General features: G+C 35.3%; 1 protein-coding gene across 2 annotated transcripts in view; it reads left to right on the top strand.

Annotated features, from left to right (window-relative positions):
• The window catches only part of LOC123536306 (carboxy-terminal kinesin 2-like), a 101,662-nt gene that overhangs the window by 15,266 nt on the left and 64,039 nt on the right, over positions 1-22,357 (top strand). Inside the window, exons 1-6 of one of the 2 annotated variants that reach the window (XM_045319377.2) lie at positions 1,434-4,846; positions 5,448-5,531; positions 8,467-8,579; positions 9,224-9,354; positions 12,476-12,686; positions 15,777-15,944. In XM_045319377.2, the coding sequence (XP_045175312.2) occupies positions 3,088-4,846; positions 5,448-5,531; positions 8,467-8,579; positions 9,224-9,354; positions 12,476-12,686; positions 15,777-15,944 (2,466 nt within the window). In that variant the 5' untranslated portion in view covers positions 1,434-3,087. Of the gene's footprint in view, positions 1-1,433; positions 4,847-5,447; positions 5,532-8,466; positions 8,580-9,223; positions 9,355-12,475; positions 12,687-15,776; positions 15,945-22,357 lie in introns of those variants that run through there. The other variant, XM_045319378.2, reaches the window with a different exon arrangement.

The raw sequence follows: 22,357 nt of genomic DNA, 5'->3' as shown, positions 1-22,357 counted from the left end.
AGGTGCATTATGTGTAACAGTGCTATAATTTTAGATTACAGTTTGTAAGATTTATATTATCTTGTACAAATGGTAGTTAAATACTTTAGTTGTAACTAAAAGAGTATGTAGGTTAAAATGCTAAGGGATAACGCATGTTTTTTTCATGTGATAACATCTGCAGAATCCTGAGGGATTGGTTAGTACCTGAGCCAGTATTGTCGAGGGTACCAACAATTCCCAAGGGATTCTAAAGATGTTTTAAAGCACAAATAGAACATGCGCTTACGCTATTCTAGCATAAAACACGTAAATAAGAAAGTAAAAATTGTCCCTCAATGTCGGTAAATTTCCATAAAATGCACAGTAAAGTCTGTGTTGTTATTTTATACATCGACATCATTTCCTTTTGAAATATCCGATTTGGGGCCGTATTATATTTACGCTTTGCCACTGAACGCGCATATATAAAAAGGTGTTATAACAGCATGTGAGCATGAGAATCACTCTGTTAACACAAGTTTTCTTTCCTGTTAAAAACTCCAGAAAATGGACAATAACAGCAGTTTTATGCTAGAATAAATTCTTCAGAATGAACAGATTAATGTTCATAGTTACATAATGCACAGGCCTCGACCACAAAAATATTATGGTTATTTAAAAAGTACTTGCTATTTTGTGGTCGAGGCATGTGCTCTATTCGAAATTTCCGTTGAAATGTGGCGAACCGGTGAAAATATCCAAAATAGACATTCAGTACCAAATTACCCCTCGCAGTTTTCATACAAAAACTCAAAAGATTTCATCAGAATATCTAGCAAATAAGAGATCAATAGTTGAACTTAAAGAAAATATGGATTTTATCAAAAAGTGTTAAATTTTAGAATTTTTAATTTTCATAGGCCGATTTCAAGCCTTCGTGATCTTGGCCCTTTAGTGCCATACTTTTTGAAGCATTTAAGATCACCCTTGAGTTATACCCAGACTGTAGATTTAAGTGATGTAGTTGCTTTTTACTTTGTTTTACTATTTGCCATGTGCAGGCATTTTGCTGGCTTTTACTGTCCTTGTAGTCATCCAACAAATTCATCAAAAAACTTTCAATTTAACTGTTTTTTTTGCAATTAGATGGGGAAAAGCATTATCAATGCTGGCTTTCATGTGAACAAATTACTAAGACTGAACATTCATGCTGTCACAGTATAGTTATGCTCTGGTATGTAGAGTCCGTAGGCCCCCACAGTGGTATATCTTCTTGAGGCTGTAACTTTTCAACCAGTGTTAATATAAAGATGCCCATTCAGAAATATATGGACCAAAGCCAATCTTACCCAAATATATTGATAGTGGAGTTTAAGAAAGTTGATTTTTACTGATTTGTGCAACACCAGGTTGCAAAATACCTTGGCTGAGGCGTCCTGTCCCCTATTGACTTCTTGCCAATATGATTGTGCATTGGGGGAGGCATGCGCTTTTTGTTTTTTGACTATACACACATTGTAAGAAAGTGCCAGATATCCAGTACCCCTTGACGGTAGGGGGTGAACCCCAAAATTACCTATTTACCCACAAGAAAAATTTTGGGTTGGGTAAAACTTGAAAATGAATGTTCACATTTTTAAGGTTGGTCTATCAAATTACAATATTGGTAACAGTATGTTCCATCAAGTTGTGACATTAGTTACAATAGTTTCCATCAATATGTTACATTAGTTACAACCTGTTCTGTCAAAAAATGACATTAGTTCCAAAAAAAAGTTACATGAGTAAATAGTAAGTTACACAATAATAACACAATTCCTGCTAGCCTTCTGATATATTAAGAAAATTACTATGTGTTTTCTATAAATCATTTACAGAAGAACAGCAAAATGTATAGTAAAAGACAACACTATAACATTTCTAAATTAAAAGGAAAGTGGCTGATATAAAATTTGCTAGTGTCATAAAATTATGTCAAATTTTCCATCAAAAATGTGACATTAGATACATAACTTTTTTTTAAGTTGACATAAATCATAAGGCAAAAAAAAAAAAATAGGTCCGTTTCTGGTCTCCCTACCTACCCTCTTTTTTTTTTACCCCCTACCTTAAACTTTTTATCGGGGATGAATTTTCTACTTTTTGACATGTTTGATTCTTGAAAAATATTTCCGCTTCATTTTAAACCTTTCGCATCTTTTTGCAGAAATACTGATTGGTTGGCAGTTATATCAAAGATGGCTGTGCCTGGTTGCTGGCTTCATCAGTTTAAAGCTTGTTTGCATTATAAAATGGCCAAAAACTTAATTATAACTGTTCCAGATCACAAATTAGTTGATGACATAGTTCACCAGTATCATGATTTACCTGGCAGCTTTACATCGTGGGAGAATTTTTAAAAATCACATGCTCCTGCAGAATTAATTCCTAATTGGTATATTTCTTAAGCTACATGCAAGATAATAGCTTTTAGAACAAAGGACAATATGGAGAATATATATCAGTACTGCTAATTTTCTTGTTTTTAACTTTGTCTGGGCTATAGCACTGGTTTCGTATTTCTGTATTGTTTTCAGAACGGGTAAATTTCTCAAAAAGATTAGAATAGTAACTAACAGTTACAAAAATTGAATGACAGTGAACTTTTAATCTCTGTTAATCTTCTTGCCTTTTGAGAAAAAGAAATAACACATATTAATTGTGTTCCCTCTATTGTCTATCACTTATCATTTATCTGCAGATTTGTTGATATAGTGGACTCGTCTAATACAAGGAAGGTTGTATCAAATTACAAGTCTAATTGTTATTGTTTTGTTTTAAGTAAAAGTGTGTTTAAGATTTTGTTTATGATTATAAATGAAAATTCAGGCATGAACTTGTCATCAAAAAACATTTATATAAGCAAAAATAAATGTATTTGTTTTACCAAGTTAGACACCATAACAATAGATTTCAGTGATACTGAAGAGCTAAAAAAAATATTATAAGTTCATGTTCAAGCAAATTTGTGGAAATCTTTGAATTATCAGTATTGACCAAAAAAAAAAAATAAAAATAAGGAAATGTAGAAAAGTATTATTAAGTTAAAAAGTAAGGTTAAAAGTTGTGTTTGAATAGCTCAAGAAAATGTCAAGGATTCCTGTGTTTATTGAGAGAAGTGCTCGTAAAGGATGGAACAACACTGTAGAACCTTGTATATTCATTGCTTGTGATTCTGTAGAAACATCAAGTGAAATTGGTGACGTTCAAGAACTAGTTCATTCTTCAGCTAATGACAGTGACATAGTCTTGCATGGTTTTAATGCTGTCAACAATGTCAGTGATATATTGGAATATTCAGAAGACAGACTTATTGATAAGGTTCAGCTGAATGACACTGAAGAGTCCAAACTTGATGAGGAAAGTCAGAATTTTGGAACAAGTCCACTTCATGAGTGTAACAAAAACAAAGAGAACACTTCTGTTACACTTACAGTAGTGTCTTGTAGTAAAGGTGTTATAAATAGCACATGTAGCTGCCACAATTGCTGTGAAGGGGTCAGTTTGAATGAGTTTGTCACAGGAAATGGTTTCCAAGAAGATGCTATGAAGACGGTGGAAGGTGAATGGTATAGTAAAGGTGTCAAATGTATGATTCCTAGGCCAACCAGACTGACATCAGGAAAGATTGCTTTGACACCAGCTCCACTGAAAAAGTCTAAGAGCAAAGCAGAAAAGAAAGGTAAACAGGAGCTTAGAGAAAAGAATGAGACCACTAAAACTGAGTTTACTGATGCTGATGGTAAAAAGTTTGTTGGAAATGGCAGATTTGGAAAGCGTATTGTTGGAAGGAATGAAAGCTGTTCAAAGCAGGCATACGCTGGATGTTTGAAAAGAGTTTATGCTGATCATGAAAATGAAAAGCTCGATACTAGTAAAGAAAAGAGGCAAATATACACAGACAGGGGCAATAGGCATAAGTCAAATGATATGGCAGATAGCACTTGTACAGAGTCTGGTTTGTATAGATCTCAACATGATTTAGAAGACTCTGAACCAGAGTATGCCCAACATGAAATGCAGAAAGGTGAAAATGGTTCTTCAGTGTACAACGAGAGTTTTAGAACAAAGGTGAATGGGACAGCAGAGAATAAAACTAGATTATTAGGTAATCAGACTGTTACTGAAGTTGTTCACAATGACTTTTCAGATGATTTGTTGAAAGACGAGAGAGGTGAAAAAGGGACAATAAAGTTAGTGAAGGCTGTCACACCAAGGGGCAGTGGTATTCCAAAGTTTCAGCATCATAAGTATGTAGAGGGATGTTGTGAGAAGTTAAAGTCAAACAACTGGCATTCACCAAGATCGCGATGTGTTTCTGTATCATCAAATATCGGTGTTACATCAAGAACTTTCTCGAGATCTGGTAGCAGAGGCTCCGTGTCTTCAAGGAATAGTTCTGTTTCACCTAACAGAAATTCTGTTGCATCAGTACATAATGCCATCACACCTTCTCCAAGGCCGAGACAGTCATTAAAGATGTCTAAATCAGGTTTGGAAGTTGAAAGAAATAACTGTTCAAATGATGATAACCTGAATAGAAATAACAAAAAAACAACTGTGATTTTAAATTCTCCAAAAGTGTATGAGACAAAAGCCTCAAAATTGCGGAGACAAATTTTTAGCAGTGTTGCTGATAATTGCAGAAACAATCAAGAAAGAAAAATATCAAATTCTGGTAGAGTTCATGAAAGTGCTGCTGTACCAACTCTTAAAAACGATACTAAGGAAGATTCATTTCAGTCGCGACGGAACTTACCTCAAGCACCTTCTGAGGTGCGTAAAGTACGGTATGGACAGAGGTGTGTTGTTGATGATGATGAGGCTCATGAAGATATTGTAACAGGTGAACAATGCACCAATCACATCAATGCAATTAGCGCCCCAATTTTTTTAAACCTATATTTGCAGATTGCTGTAAACATTCACTAAAGTCATGAGACTTCTTTTATGCAAGCACAGATGTGTAAAGTCATATTGCGTACAGGAGTTTGTTGAAACAGAATTCATATATTGTACTGCAGGGGGGGCGGGGGAGGGGAAGTGGCCTCGGCCTGTGGTTTGGGGAAAAAAGAGCTTGGTATTTGGGCAAAGGGAAATAAAAAACCAGATGTAAAGTCAAGTTTTGGGGAAAACTGTGTGATTTAAAAGAAATTTTCAGAGGGGAAGGGGCCTGTTAACAAGGAAAAAAACCTGTACTGTACAGGAAATAAATTCTTTTTCAGTCTGTGTCATTGTCTTGCCATTTTGATATGACACATTATTACACTATCAGTATACTGGCCTCTTACGGAACATTATTCTTTACTTAAGAAGCAAGATGATGTGCCTGGTGTACCTGAATAATGCACACATGTTTTGGCATCCATATAATACCTGACCATTTAGTTCTACATAAGGTGTATGTTTTGTTGTTTAAGTAATCACAGAACAATATTTTATTACAGTAAGCCAGAGTCGGCCGGTAGCAGTACCAACAAGATCAAGTAATGGCAGACCACCAAGTGGGCAGACAGCTGGGCCTAGCACTGGTTGGTATTTAAGTGCACATTTCCAGTTTAAAACCTTCATAAACCTTTAATTTTGTAAAAAAAATTTAAAACCTTTTATTGTGCTGAAAAACCTTTTAAAACTCATGAATTAACCTCTCAGTTTGCCAGAACTTTGTTATAGCAAAATTTCAGACTTGAAACTTAGATGAATACTAGCGATGGTGACAGTCTAGCCTTTTTAAGACCAGCGTAAAGATAAATGTTTTGCGACATATACAATTTTAAGTTAGAAGATACATGACATTGTGTCATCTATCTTGTTACTGAAAAAAAACTGTCATGCAGTCTCAAAATCGTAAACTATATCAACCTTATGCCAGTCAGTATATTCGCTAGTATCATGAGAAAACATAGTAGGAGAGGTACAATTTGAACTGGCTGGATGTATATCTATAGCTTTCTAACATGTTGGTTTGAGCCGTGAGCGGGATAGATGTGAGAGGGAGTCACCCATCTAGGTTGTGAAATGTCTGGTCCTTCTTGAAAAAGAGATTAGAGGGGCACCCCTCCTACAACCAAAAGCTAGAAAGCTGTCATATGACCACGTACGAGTTGGTTGGACTTTAACCAAAACAGTCAGATCAGTTGTTTTGGCAAAGAAAACTCTGACCTGGATTACTGCAAAAGTATGGTCTACAAATGACTCGAAGAGTAAAATTTAATGTTTAGTAAGTAAGCCTACTCAAAGAAAGTATTCAGTAATTCATAAGACTGTCAGTGCTTTCAGATTTGTTTGCCCTCTAAAATTTTGATTGTTGGGGCACTTGCCCTTGTCCGTCCAATTTTGTGTTGTGCATAATTATCTCAAAAAGTATTTGACCAAGAGTCATTTAACTTCACAAGATTGTTATTCAGCATGTGAAACAAAATTGCAATGTGAAGTTGTGCACTTGAGGTTTTGTTTGGGATTTCTTTCTGTCAGACCAGAGTTAAGCCCTTGATTAAGTAAATAATATCAATAAAGGGCATACAGTTTGTGTTGCATTTATCTCAGAAAGTATTTGACTTAGAGTCATATCAGGGGATTGTTATATAGCATGCAAAGTTATGCAGCTGGTGTTCTGTGTGGGATTTCACTCAGCCAGGCCAGAGTTTATAATGGTCCTAGACTTATAGAAAAATACACTTTAAGTGACTGTGCTTAAGTTTGTTCAGCATATTTCTTAAAAAATATTTCACCTAGAGTCATGAAACAATGTAGGAATATTATTCAACATGTGAATTTGTGCACTTGAATTTTCTTTCAGGTTTCACTCAGAAAGACCAGTCAAAAATATGCATTAAGGGCATAACAGTTTGTGTCCCATGTATCTCAAAATGTGTTTAAACTAGAGTCACGAAACATTAGAGGATTGTTTTATAGCATGTGAAGTTGTGCAGCTTGTGTTCATTTTTGGATTTCACTCAGTTAGACGAGAGTTATGGTCCTTGAGTCATAATTAAAGTGCTTAAAAGTTTGTGTTGCATATAATTATCTTAAAAATATTTCACCCAAGAGTCATGAAACCATGTACACAGTGAAAGGAAGTGTGGGCACCAGTATCCTGTGGATACACATCTAGTGTCTTCCTAGATGTATTATCCATTCCTACCAACTCCTTTTGAAGAATTGGTATATTAATATTTGACATCTTTAAAATACATGCTTGTAATGTACTACAAGTAGGGATGGGAACGAATGTTCGAATATTCGAAAATCGGTCGAATATTCGAATATGAAAATCAAATTCGAATATTCGTAAATTATTGTATATTATTTTTTTTTCAAAATAAGTTTCATTGATTTTGGGCAATATGAACCAGACATACAGAATAAAACCATGTCATGTTAGTTTATCACGTATCAAAAGATGTCCAATTATTAACAAGAAAATAGCAATGCATAATTGATAGCGGCCATCGTTACTTATTAACAGTTTGCAACAGGCGTCAATGTGTCAGATGCATGTCAAAAGATGTCCAATTAACAAGAAAATTGCAATGCATAATTATCTGGGGTCATCACTACGGATTAACAGATTGTATTAGGCGTAAATGTGATATCTTTTTATCTTTTGTTCATTTTTATTGGCGCCTGTTTTATGTAACAAGTTGTAGATTTTTTTTTCGAAAACAATACCAAACTTGTAGATATTGTTGATCTTTTCACAATATTTTGTACGACGTTTCAGATCATCCGCAGAATCGGTTTTCATCCGCAATCGGCCGTATTCGAATTAAGTTTTGAAGTAGTTAATATTAAAATCAAGAAAAACGTATGACTGATGCACAAGTTCATGTTGAAGGAGGTTTAAGTCTGCCTTACTTGCATTTTACACGACGACTTTTACACGCCGATTGAAATTTTTCAAAATGGCGGCGGTAAAACAACAGCGCGTCACGTGTTTAAATGGGACGACCTGCTATTTTTAGATAAAATTGCGACGGTCTAAATTATAATCGTTTTGATTTTTTGTATCATTTTGAAGCTAAAACACTGAATTAGTTAAATATGTTCATGATTATACTGACAGAATCGTGAAATAAAATGCTAGGATCGGCGGGTTTCGCTATGTAGGATCGGGTTACCCGAAATAAACATTTTTTTGGCCTTTTACGATGATTCACGCTTTAAACAAATGAATACGTTGTGTATATGCCAATCACTTAATAAGAATTTAAAGCTTCCATTAAAACTAACCGAATATATTCGAATATGGCAAACCGAATATTCGAATATTGATTTCAGTATTCGTTCCCATCCCTAACTACAAGATTTGAAAATGAATAGAAATGTGCCAGACAAATGCCTGTTCAAGATTATTGATCATTCTCTTTTTGGATATAATTAAATGCAAGAGCATTTTGAATATCTAAGAAATTTGTTTTTGGACAGTTTTGTTTAAGAAAAATTATATCTATTGTGTTTATTTAGGTGGAGGTGGAGGGAAAGCTAAGAGACCAGCATGGGACTTGAAGGGTCGCCTTCAGGATATGGAAGAACAATGGAAAAAACAGTCACAAGAGAAAAATGAATTTCTCAGTCAGGTCTGTAAAAAGTTTTTATCTGAAGTGTGTTGTGTTAGTTTTATCTCATACTGAGCTTCTCGGCTGAGTAATTAAGGTGGCTTACTCCTAATCACTTGCCCCTCACCTGCGTGGATTCGAGCCTTGCTTGTGTTGTTATGTAAGGAAGCCATTAAGCTGGCTTGCCGAAGGTTGGTGGTTTTTCCCAGTGCTTGCACATGTTTAAAGTACCTTAGGTCATCTACCACCGTTGGAAGCTTAAAAGTAGCCTTTATGACCAACATTACAAAAAAAAAGTTTAATCCGATTACAAATTTTCAGAAAAACACTGTTTAATTAAGCATGTTAAGTGCGTGTTGTATGGTAGTTTGTCCATCATTGGCTATATTTAATGCAAAAGGAATATATGGGAAGCATAATTATGTAGAACACTTACTCACAATATATGAATAATTTTCATCCTGCTGAATTCCCAATTTATATAACCCATCCATCATCAAAACCACTTAATAGACTATGACTCCAATTAGAAAAATAAATTTCACATTAATTGTTTTCTTAAAAGTGAAATAAAAGAATTCATGTTCTTACAAAATAGTCAAAAACAGCAAATTTGCTGCCAGCAAATTTAAAAGATTTCACAGCGAATGTATATATTTTAACAGATGCAAAAGTGTACAGAAAGAATTGCCTTGTTAGAAAACCACAATGACCAACTGTCGGGAACTGTTGCACAGAAGGAAGAGAATTACACACATGCATCAAGGGAGATAGAACAACTGCAGAAAAAGCTTAGGTAGTAAATATACTAGCGGAAAAAAGAAACTGTGCATGTGTAAAATGTTCATGTATCACTCAATTTTATAATTTAAAGCATGAAACGTTACACAGGTAAGCTGTGTATCCCACCCGGTCATTTGCTGATGCAGTAACCATATCAGCTGAGCTGGTATTAAATAAAGGTCAGATAAAACCCTGTTGAAATTTTTTTGCGATATCTTATATACCTCCTAAGTTATCGCATATTATACCCATGCACAGTTTCTTTTTTCCGCTAGTATAAAATAAATGGTATTCTGGTGGCTTGAATATAGGGAAGTCTGTAGAAAAAAGCTTGTGAAAAAGCTTTATAGACAGAGCTCAGGTAGAGGAAATCATGAGTATGTTTGTCATGTGGAAATAGGTCAGTTTCAGGATCCTAATGTAATATCTTTGCTTACGTCACACATGATTTTTCTGCTAATACTGCGCATTAGGTGTTGTCTGTTTGATATTTCACATTCAGGTTATTTTGATGCGACAAATTATGAAAGCAGTGAGTTTCAGGATTGATTTTAGATATATTTCATTATTGCCTTAAATGATATTAATTTATCCATTATTAGGGACCACTTGTAGCATTTCGAAACTGAAGTATTGACAGTATTTGACTTTTCAAAAAGAGTAACAAATTTATCACCTTCCATCCTGTCCTACTTTCATTTGAAGATACATAACAAAACTTTATAAAAACATCACTGTGAAAAATTATTACCCAGTCCCTAATTAAATGAAAATCGAGATATGAAAGTTCTCGAACATGCAGTACTTAGTCACAATGTTGGGGGCCATGTTGTAGGCAGTGGAACTAAAAATATTTAAAAAAAGTAAGCACTATAGGTTTTGTGTGTAGCTAACTGTATCAAACTTTACAGTCTGATAAATATTTAAAATGTCATCTTCCGAAAAAAAGATATTTGAGCTGAAAAAAAAAATCCTGGGTAAAATATTCGGAAAAAATGGAGAAAACTCTGCTTAAACTTTATTGTAGGCGTAGGTGACTACGTCCATAATATCTCCTGCAAACCATGTATGTTTTACCTCTAGGCATGAAAAATCATGCATAATTACTGCAACGTTCAGCACTTTGTTAAAAAATTATGTTAAGATCAAATCTTTTAATGCCATAGGGAAAGTGACATTTTTTTGTGGTGAATTTTATCAACAGACAATTTTTTTTTTCGTAAATGTTAAAACCCACCTAATTTCGCAAGATAAACCATACTGAGAAAACTATTGCTGGAAAGAGAACAATCTCTGCTACTCATATAATACATGCGTCAAAGTATGAGGAAAGTATCTAGAAATATGAGAAATTCAAAGAACAGAATTTCAGGGCTGTTTGATGCAGTGCTGTGTTATCATGCATAGCAGGTGGCGTAGGTAGCGTACTTTGCATTGATATAACATAGACAGGATTAGGATTGACAAATGGTGTTCACTCAACAATTTCACTTTATAAACAGATTGTTTCCCTTGTGTAAAAGAGGGTTTAGGGTAAGTCTCTACATGTTGAATTTTGAGGGGAAATGCATGTAAACATTGATGAAATTTATCATATGCTGAATCAGGCATTAATATTTTAATTTCTTGTTTATCTATTGATGATATGCATAGCTTTAATAAAGCTAATTCTTATCTTATTGTAATTGATTTTCCAGTTTGGTCAGCTTTGACAGAACTTGCAAAATTCTGAAAGCAAGGCTTTGCAAACGAAGGGGCTATCATTAAAAAACATTTGTTTGTGGTAGCACGACCTACCATTGAAAACAGCTCCAACCCAACTTTTGTTTCTGGCAAGTCAGATGAGAATTTTTTTGTATCTATGATTATATGTAAAAAAAAATCCCTACCTACCTACCCGCACAAAAACTTGGTTGCATTACAATTTTTAGGTTGACTATTCGAAGAATAGGGGAGCTATCCTTCTCGCCCCGGCGTTAGTGTGAGCGTCATACAAATGTTTAAGTTTGTGTACCACCCCAAATATTCTCAAAGTCCGTTGAGATATTGCTTTCATATTTTGCATACTTGTTAACCATCATGACCCCAGTCTGTAAACAGGAACAGACAACTCTGTTAAGCATTTTGACTGAATTATGGCCCCTTTTCGACTTAGAATATGCTTATTGTAATGATAAAGTTTGCGTACCATCCCAAATATTTTCAAAGTCCATTGAGATATTGCTTTCATATTTTGCATACTTGTTTACCATCATGACCCCAGTCTGTAAACAGGAGCAGACAACTCAATCAAGCATTTTGACTGAATTATGGCCCCTTTTCTACTTAGAATATGATTATTGTAATGTTAAAGTTTTACTCATAGCATATATTATACTATCAAGCACTGAGAATAGTCGAGCGCGCTGTCAACTGACAGCTCTTGTTTAATTATTGACTAAATGCTGAATGAATTTACTGTCTGTCCAGGATTGAATGGTTTACATACTGAACAGTGACTATAAAATGTTTGATTTAAAATTACCAGCCATTTATTTTGTGTGCAGGAATATGCAAAGAAGGTATTCAGAATTACATGACATGCAGAATAAGCCAAAATTACTGTACCTTTAAAAAAATAATATGAATTTATTATGCTGCTCAATTGTTATTAGTAAGGAAAAGAACATTGTAAAACTCCAAACTCCATAAGCTTGGTCAGGGACTTAAAATCTGTCTGGAAATTCTCAAACATGTCATACAGAGTTGTTTTTCTTACTAAACTAAATGCATTTGACAAGGTTTAAAGCTGTTTTTGTTTTGACCTAATAGTACAATTTGATTAGAGTAATGATTGTCCTGGTAGCACTGTGATTGCAAGTTCTGTATAAAACCTTGTGCAGTCAGAAAAAAAATACTTTTTTGAGAAACCATATCAATATCACTTTCATAAGTTTAATTTCAAGCAAATTTACTTATATTTGTTTTCAAATTTTTGTTTTTTTTGTTATCATACTTTCTGCTTGGTTATGTATTTAGGCAAGTGTCTAGGTTGAGTAAGTAGACTTTTGGCTGGCACATATTTTAGGCAAGTGTCTAGGTTGGGTAATTAGATATTTGCCTGGTGCAATTATTCTTATATTTTGTTTTTATAGGGGCACAGAAGATGAGCTGTATGATGTTAAAAGACAGTTTGAACGCGACACAGAGAACTTTGAATTTACCAAGGCATCCCTTCGGAGACAGAAAGAGGCCCTGGAAGGGGAGATAACAGGCCTTCAGCAGGAAGTGGCAGGGTTGAAGACTTCTGTGGCACAACTTACATCATCACAGGCCGGACTCAAGTCAGAACTTGATGCTACAAAGGTTTGCTTTTGTTCCGATGGGTTTTTTTGGGTACCAGGGTAGTGTGTCGGGTGTTGAAGGAAGAAAGAAGCTTGTTTAAACTAAAGTAAGGGGTCTACAGTGATGGCCAACCATCAGTAGCTTACAATTTATTTTGAATTCTATTTAATGGCAAAGAACAAATTTAAACAACAAATGTATAATATGTGTATAGAAAAGTGTCTTAAACATAGAGCAAAAATCTCATTTATTCCCTATTCAGTGGGCAAGAGGTTATCAAGGTGATGCTTATGGCTGCCAGATTTAAATTCGAGTTATTTTAGCTGATAAAACTGGATATAGCAAACTTAAAAACATGATAAATTTCCAGGTCTGCTCATTTGGAATTTCCATATTTATTAGTTCTTTGATATATGGAAGATCAAATACACATACAAGTGGTCTTAATTTTCTTTCTTGAAAGTTTATCGCTTGAAATTTCATATGAACATTTCGAGGGAGAAAATCTGATTTCTAATATTAGTTTTTGTAAATTTTGAAGGTTTGATTTGTAAGTCAGAATTAATCTTTTCACCATGTAAATGAGCAAAACTGTTTCTAATTCACAGGTACCAGTAAACTTTTTAATTAGTCCTCTACTGGTTGCTCCGTTTCGGGGACTATAGGATTGCGCTTTTTCGTCTGTCCATCTATCTGTCTGCAATTTTGTGTCCAGTCCATAACTGTTATTCATCAAAGGATTTTTACATTACCTGGTGAAAATGTTCCCCATGATGAGTCGATGTGACATGCCAGACCCTTAGCTCAAAGGTCAAGCTCACATTTGGAGGTCAAAGGTCAACAGGGCTTTTTGCCTGTCAGTCTATAACTCAACAATCCATAAAGGAATAATAATGATTTGCACAAATATACCCCATAATAAGACAATGTGTCGTGCACAACTTCCAGACCTCTAGCTTAAAGGTCAAGGTCACACTTGGCAGTCAAAGTTAACATGGCATGAATGGGGTATGTTTCGTGTCCAGTCCAGAACTCTGTCATTCTTTTAGTGATAACAATATTACTTGGCATAAATGTTCCCCATAATCAGACGTGTCATTGCGCAACAACCAGAACCCTAGCTCAAAGGTCAAGGTCACAGAGATCAAAAGTCAGTAGGGTGTTTTTCCTGTCTGGTCCATAGCTTTGTCATGCAATACAGGATGTAAATATTAATTTGCACAAATATTCCCCCGGATGCGCAAAACCCTGACCCTTGGCTCATAGGTCAAGGTCACACTTTGGGATCAAAGGCCAACAGGACTTTTTTCATCTGTAACTCAACAATTCTTAAAGGGATTTTAATATTACATTGCACAAATGTACCCTATAATAAAGTGACATGTCATTCACAACCCAGACCCCTAGCACAAAGGTCAAGGTCACACTTGAAGGTCAAAAGTCAACATTGATCTTTTCCTGTCCAGTCTGTAAAATATTTTAATGTAAGCTCATGTGTCAAAATTATGGACCCAGTTCAAATTTATAGGCGTTTTTTCTTCAGAACTACTTCCCTTTAATATGATGATTTCTTACATTTTTTCACATATTTTCACACCAGTTTCAAAATGAAGTGCTAGAAAATAAAAATTAAATACTTTTTAGCTTGTTTGATTTTTGAAAAAAATCCACGATGGTTTTGTCCTCACTTGATCGTTGGCGTCTGCGTTGGTTAAATTTTTTTGTTTAGGTCCACCTTTTCTCAAGAAGTATAAGAGCTACAGCTTTGAAACTTTGCCACACTTGTTTACAATCATTAGGTTACTATATAGGCGAAGAATAATAACTCTGATAAGCATTTTGTCAGAATTATGGCCCTTTTTAGCTCGACTTTTCAAAGAAAAATAGAGCTATTGCACTTGCCTCAGCGTCGGCGTCGCTGTTGGTTCAAGTTTTGATAAAGTCTAATATCTCTGTTACTATCAAAGCTATTGACTTGAAACTTAAAATACTTATTTACTATCAAAGTCTACACCAGGAGAAACAATCCCCATAACTCTGACTTGAATTTTGACAGAAATATGCCCCTTTTTAACTTAGAATTTTTGGTTAAAGTTTTTGATAAAGTCAAATATCTCTGTTACCATCAAAGCTTTTGACTTGAAACTTAAAATAGTTATTAACTATCAAAGTCTACACCAGGAGAAACAATCCCCATATCTCTGACTTGAATTTTGACAGAGTTGGGCCCCTTTTTAACTTAGAATCTTTTGGTTAAAGTTTTTGATAAAGTCAAATATCTCTGTTACTTTCAAAGCTTTTGACTTGAAACTTAAAATAAATATTTACTATCAAAGTCTACACCAGGAGAAACAATACCCATAACTCTGGTTTGAATTTTGACAGAGTTATGTCCCTTTTTAACTTAGAATTTTTTGGTTAAAGTTTTATAAAGTTTTTACTGGCAAAGCTCTAATTCAGAGTCAAGCACTGAGTAAAATCGAGCGCGCTGTCTTACGAACAGCTCTTTTTATACTTAGAAAATTTTATTTTCTTGTTAAAATTTTTGTTAAGGTCCACTCTTTCCCCAAAACTATAAGAGCTACAGCTTTGAAACTTTGCACACTTGTTTATCATCATTAGGTGAGTAATTAGACCAAGAACCATAACTTGCATTTTATTAGAATTATGGGCCTTTTTAACTTAGAAAATTGTCATTTCTTGGTTGTTTTTTGTTTAAGTTCACTTTTCTTGAATACTTAACTGTAGCTTTGAAACTTAATACTTTTTTTTTTGTCATCAATAAAGATGAGTAAGAAGGCCAAGAAGCATAACTCTTTTCTTACATATTGTCCAGCACTTACAGACGAGCGATGGCACCCGCAGGTGGTGCTCTTCTTTATATTTATAGATGTTATAAGCAGTTATCAACAACTGTATATTTTTGTATATATGCAAATTTTAATCCAAATGTTGTGTTATAACATGTTGTATATATAGTACAATATTGTTTATACATTATTAACAGATATCAGATTGTTATGGGATACTGCAGTAGAGAAAATTAGTTGCCTTCCAGTAGGGGACTTTTTATTGCATGGCAATACTTCATTCACTTGTTTCTTTTTTCAGCTGGCCCTTGATCAAGCCAACAGTACTATTGTTCAAAGAGATTCATCAATACATGATTTACAACAGAAACTTGCTGAGCAGATTGCTGTGAATGATGATCTTAATTCAAAGTGCAGAGAACACGAGACAGTGCGTCGCAAGTTGCACAATACAATACAGGAACTTAAGGTGAGTTTCCACTGATTCTATGACAGATTTTGTTCCATACATGATACAAGCAGTACAAGGAAATCGTCCAGCCAGAATGGCATTACATAAACAAATTGCAGCAGTATATTCAGCCAGTTTTTTTTTGCTGCCCTGCAGGGGAAGCATATAGTTGCTGCTTCGTCCATCCATCCGTCCTGCAATTCTTGTCCGGAGTATTTCTCAGCTGGTTGGAATTTAGCGAAACTTCATAGGGAGCTTTACTATCAAAAGGAGATGCGTATATTGTCTTTGTGTTCCGGTCGAATGATTTTTCACAGAGTAATTGCCCTTTGATTATAAACAGTAGTATACTATAGTAAGATTCTTGTCCGCAGTATTTCTCAGCAACCACTGGTTGGAATTAGGAAGCTTCACTATCGAGAGGAGATGCGCATGTTATCTTCATGTTCCGGACGGATGATTTTTAATCAAGATAATGCCCTTTGATTATTCAACAACAGTGTACTACAGTAGAATTCTTGTCCGGAGTATTTCTCAGCAACCACTGGTTTGAATTTAGCAAATCTTCATAAGAAACTTCACTATCAAGAGATGTTTTTTGACAGAGTTATTGCCCTTCGATAATTCAACAGTATTACAGACCTGTTTACCCCTATGGAATGTCCGTATTTACGTCGATTTTGCCGCAGAAACTACGCACTACGGATTTATAGTGAAATTCCTTCAGAAATCGGTCATTTGCAGTAAAACTTTCATTTTATCGACTTCTTTCCATTATTTAGAACACATTCAGCTCTTTAGTATATGTGTTACATAAACACTCATTCTTACTATAGTATTCAAGCGTCCACATCAGTGTTACAAAGAATGGTTTCTCCGTTACAAAAACGCTGCATATCAGTGGGTAATCAGGGATGTAAAAAAAAATTTCACACCACTCGCCCTGCAGGACTAGTGGCCAGTAAAATCTACTCGCCCTTAGTGAACAGTCACTCGCCCTGATAAAATTACAACTATCTTAATGACATTTTTAATACATGTACAATGTACTGTCACTTTTATGAAAGAAGTATTATGTACAACAAACAAATTTCAAATATAACACACAGTAGATAAATAATATTCTCTTGTACACTACATTTCCTTTTTAATTATTAAAATCATATTTGTTCTGCTTAACTTTTCTTTTCACAGCAGACATTTTTGTTTTTCTTTCACTGTATTTTTATGTTCTCCATCTCGGCCGCTCTCCAAATAAACTACAGATGTTGGTTTGCCATGCTTTGACAAAGTACGGGAAAATAAACGGTGCGATAATAACATTAACTCGGATAAATAAGTTTATCTTGACTGCCTTACGGTACATGGTTTTCTTGTAATAATTGCATGGATAATAATAATAATCACAGTCTAGCGCTCAATCATTATCGGTAAGCGATTGAATTTTAAAGCATCGACTGACGCAAAGTTTGTTATCGTTTTTCTTCATGTAATTCAAAACATTTTTTGCTGAATTTGGTAAACAGTTACTGGAACAGACCCGGAGAGAGAGTAGAAACTACTCGCACCCTAGGTGGCTCCAATTACATGGTAATTGGAGTGATGACCAGTTTACCAGCATGAAGTCAATAAAAAGCAATAAATCACATATAACAGTGTTGATAAGCTAAGGCCAGATTTTTCATGATGCAGGAATTAATGATCGAATAACATATATTAAATGATAGTGTGCTGTTTATAGTGAAGGCATGACATGTGCATTTAACTGCATGTCTTTTAAATTTGCAAAATATTTAAAACCTATGACAATAAAATGAGTCTTTCAAGGCGTTGACTTTATTTCATTTCTTTTTTCTTTTTGAATGTTCTTTATAATTTACAAAGAAAATGTTTTTTAAGATGTTTTCTGCATGAGCATTTTATACGATCTTTATTAGAGAATAAATGCAGTGAATACGTTATTTGTTTAAATATGTAAGGTTATACCACTGTATTGCAGAGTTTTATAATAGAACAGAGCAGAATAGAATTTAGAAAACCTGTACATGGTACGTCAGCATGCATAATAAACAATATCTGGTCCAATCTAAAAATGGTTTCTATTATCTATTTCAAGGACATGCTGTTACAGATTCCATCTTCAATAAATGACAGACAGACAAACATACTTAATATATGGATGAAATATAACGATAAGCATATTCTTCAGACTGCCATCTAGTTATAAAACAAGTTTTTTTAGCTCGACTATTCGAAAAATAAGTAGAGCTATCCTACTCACCACGGCGTCGGCGTCGGGTGTCGGCGTCAGCGTCGGTGTCACACCTTGGTTAAGTTTTTCGTATCAGTCCACATTTTGACAAAGTCTTTTGAGATAAAGCTTTGAAACTTTCAACACTTGTTTACCATCATCATGGCCAGTTATAGGCAAGAGCACGTAACTCCATCAAGGATTTTGGCTGAATTAAGGCCCCTTTTGACTTAGAAATCATGGTTAAGTTTTTCGTACCAGTTCATATTTTGACAAAGTATTTTAAGATAAAGCTTTGAAACTTTCAACACTTGTTTACCATCATCATGGCCAGTTATAGGCAAAAGCACATAACTCCATCAAGCATTTTGGCTGAATTATGGCCCCTTTTGACTTAGAAATCATGGTTAAGTTTTTCGTACCAGTTCATATTTTGACAAAGTCTTTTGAGATAAAGCTTTGAAACTTTCAACACTTGTTTACCATCATCATGGCCAGTTATAGGCAAGAGTACATAACTCCATCAGGGATTTTGGCTGAATTATGGCCCCTTTCGACTTAGAAATCTTGGTTAATATTTCGTACCAGTTCATATTTTGACAAAGTCTTTTGAGATAAAGCTTTGAAACTTTCAACACCTGTTTACCATCACCATGTCCAGTTATAGGCAGGAGTACATAACTCCATCAGGGATTTTGGCTGAATTATGGCCCCTTTCGACTTAGAAATCTTGGTTAATATTTCGTACCAGTTCATATTTTGACAAAGTCTTTTGAGATAAAGCTTTGAAACTTTCAACACCTGTTTACCATCACCATGTCCAGTTATAGGCAGGAGTACATAACTCCATCAAGGATTTTGGCTGAATTATGGCCCCTTTTGACTTAGAAATCTTGGTTAAGTTTTTCATACCAGTTTATATTTTTTTGTAAAGTGTTTGACATATGGCTTTGAAACTTTTATCACTTGTTTATCATTATGATTTCCATCTGTAGGCAAGAGTACATAACTATTTTGACTGAATTATGGCCGTTTTTGGACTTTGAAATTAGTTCTGTTTTCATACAAGTCCATGTTTTGTCAAAACTATTTGACATATGGCTTTTAAACTTTGAACACTTGTTTATCATTATGATTTCCATCTGTAGGCAAGAGTACATAACTATTTTGACTGAATTATGGCCATTTTTGGACTTTGAAATTGGCTCATATATTGCCATTTAGTGCAAGACTTGTCGAAATCATAGTAATACAGGAACATTGTTTGTCTAATCTATTTATTTCTTTTGTCTGAATATCCTTGGAAATATTTTGACCCCATTTTTAAATCAATTCTTCGAATAGTCGAGCGCGCTGTCATCAGACAGCTCTTGTTTTTATAAAGTCGCAGCAAGATCTACCTTATTTGACTGATGGACAGGCAGAAAGGCAAACAGGCATACAATTAATGTAGAAAAATAAATAGCATAGGTATTTTCAATATAGTCTTCTTATTATCAAATTTCCTGATGGAAGTTATTCTGTTCTTTGAATTATATTCTAATGATAGGACCAATTTTATTTTGCCCCCGAAGGGAGGCATATATTTTTTGAACCGTCTGTCGGTCTGTCAGTCTGTCCGCAGTTTTCGTGTCCGGTCCATATCTTTGTCATCGATGGATGGATTTTCAAATAACTTGGCATGAATGTGAACCACAGTAAGACGATGTGTCGCGCGCAAGACCCAGGTCTGTAGCTCAAAGGTCAAGGTCACACTTAGACGTTAAAGGTCATTTTTCATGATGTGCATTCGTGTCCGGTCCATATCTTTGTCATCTATGGATGGATTTTCAAATAACTTGGCTTGAATGTGTACCACAGTAAGACGACGTGTCATGCGCAAGATCCAGGTCCGTAGCTCAAAGGTCAAGGTCACACTTAGACGTTAAAGGTCATTTTTCAAGGTAGTGCATTCGTGTCCGGTCCATATCTTTGTCATCCATGGATGGATTTTTAAATAACTTGGCATGAATGTGTACCACAGTAAGACGACCTGTCGCACGCAAGACCCATGTCCGTAGCTCAAAGGTCAAGGTCACACTTAGACGTTAAAGGTCATATTTCATGATAGTGCATTGATGGGCCTGTCCGGTCCATATCTTTGTCATTCATGCATGGATTTTAAAATTATTGGGCATGAATGTGTACCACAGTAAGACGACGTGTCGCGCACAAGACCCAGGTCCGTAGGTCAAAAGTCCTAAACTCTAACATCGGCCATAACTATTCATTCAAAGTGCCAGCGGGGGCATGTGTCATCCTATGGAGACAGCTCTTGTTGTCACAGGTTTTAAATATTTTGCACAAAATTGATTGAAGTGGATGTTGATTAATTTTGTCTTATATCCATATATCAAGTTTCCTGAAAATAATGGGCAAATTTAAAAAGCATGCTGTTAAATGCACATGCATGCACTATATATAAACAGCACACTATCATTTTATATATGTTATTCATTAATTCCTACATCAAGGAAAATCTGGCCTTAGCTTATCAACACTGTTACATGTGATTTATTATCCCCCGCCGATGAAATCGGGAGGGGGTTATTGAAATGGCGTTGTCTGTCCGTCAGTCAGTCCGTCCGCAGCCATTTCTCAGTAACTACTTGGTAGAATTTCATGAAACTTGAAATAAACATGAACCAACATACTGCTATGATGCCCGTCAAGTTTTTTTTTTGATTGGTCAATTTCCCTCAGAGTTATTGCCCTTGATTTAATAAAAAATGTCAGTCTGCAGCCATTTCTCAGTAACTAACAGGTAGAATTTCATCAAATTTGAAATAGACATGACCAAGATACTGTGCTGATGCCCGTCAAGTTTTTTTTTGATAGGTCAATTTCCGTCAGAGTTATTGCCCTTGATTTAATGAAAAATGTCCGTCTGCAACCATTTCTCAGTAACTAGCAGGTAGAATTTCATCAAACTTGAAACAGACATGAACCAAGATACTTTGACGATGCCCTTCAAGTTTTTTTTCGATTGGTCAATTTTCCATATAGTTATTGCCCTTTAATTGTTTAAAAATCCACAGATCTGTACATAACAAACCAACCAATTGGAATAATTTCATTAAACTTCTTTCATTCTTTTCCATGAACATTTATTATAAACATGTGATGTTGTGTACCTACACCTGGTCACCACCTTGCCTCCTTACCTTGGTCCCACCCCATTTTTCATTTTTCATTTTCTATCGATATTTATAATCAACATGTAAACTGTTGTATCCTCACCCCCCACAGCCCCACCCAAACAAACCATTCATTTTCTTTTAATTTGATATTGACTAATGAAATTATTTGCTTCTTGGTAACATTCTTAACTTTTTGCTGGATATATTTTTTTGCCGTTCCTCAACTCTGACCCTTTTCGGCAGGGGATTCCAATTCATCGAATTTGCTTGTTGCTTTTTATTGGCTGCATGCTGGTAAACTGGCCATCACTTCAATTACCATGTAATTGGAACCACCTAGGGTGCGAGTAGTTAGTACTCTCTCTCCGAGTCTGTTCCAGTAACTGTAAAGTTATGACGTAAAAAAGCACTCGCCTGATTGATCGAGTATACAGCGAGGTCCACTTGTCCTATCCAGACTTTAACTCGCCAGTGCGAGTGGGCGAGAGGAATTTTACACCCCTGCGGTTCAGGTCAGTGCTGTTCTTAAAAGTAAAAAGTCTGTTTAATAATTCGAGTTGGGATGAAGTGTGTCGAATGAAAAAACAGCTGTGGGAAGCTTAAAGCCACTATAAAGGTCCGGAATAAGAAATTTGAGCCGTGCCATGAGAAAACCAACATAGTGGGTATGCGACCAGCATGGATCCAGACCAGCCTGCGCATCCGCGCAGTCTGGTCGGGATCCATGCTGTTCGCTAATAGTTTCTCCAATTCCAATAGGCTTTGAAAGCGAACAGCATGGAGCCTGACCATGGTCTGGATCCATGCAGGTCGCATACCCACTATGTTGGTTTTCTCATGGCACGGCTCGAATAATATTTTCCCCCGAAAAGTCAGTATTGTCAAATACACATCTAAGAAATTGTAATGATCACTGCGCGTAAGTGTAATGAATTCAATGATTTTAAACATTGTGGATATTATAATGTCAAATAGGGTCTAAAAAACAGTTTCTGCTCACT

This window comes from Mercenaria mercenaria, chromosome 17 (genome assembly GCF_021730395.1).
Source record: "Mercenaria mercenaria strain notata chromosome 17, MADL_Memer_1, whole genome shotgun sequence".
NCBI lineage: Eukaryota > Metazoa > Mollusca > Bivalvia > Venerida > Veneridae > Mercenaria > Mercenaria mercenaria.
This window is presented reverse-complemented; position numbering and strand designations above follow the sequence as displayed.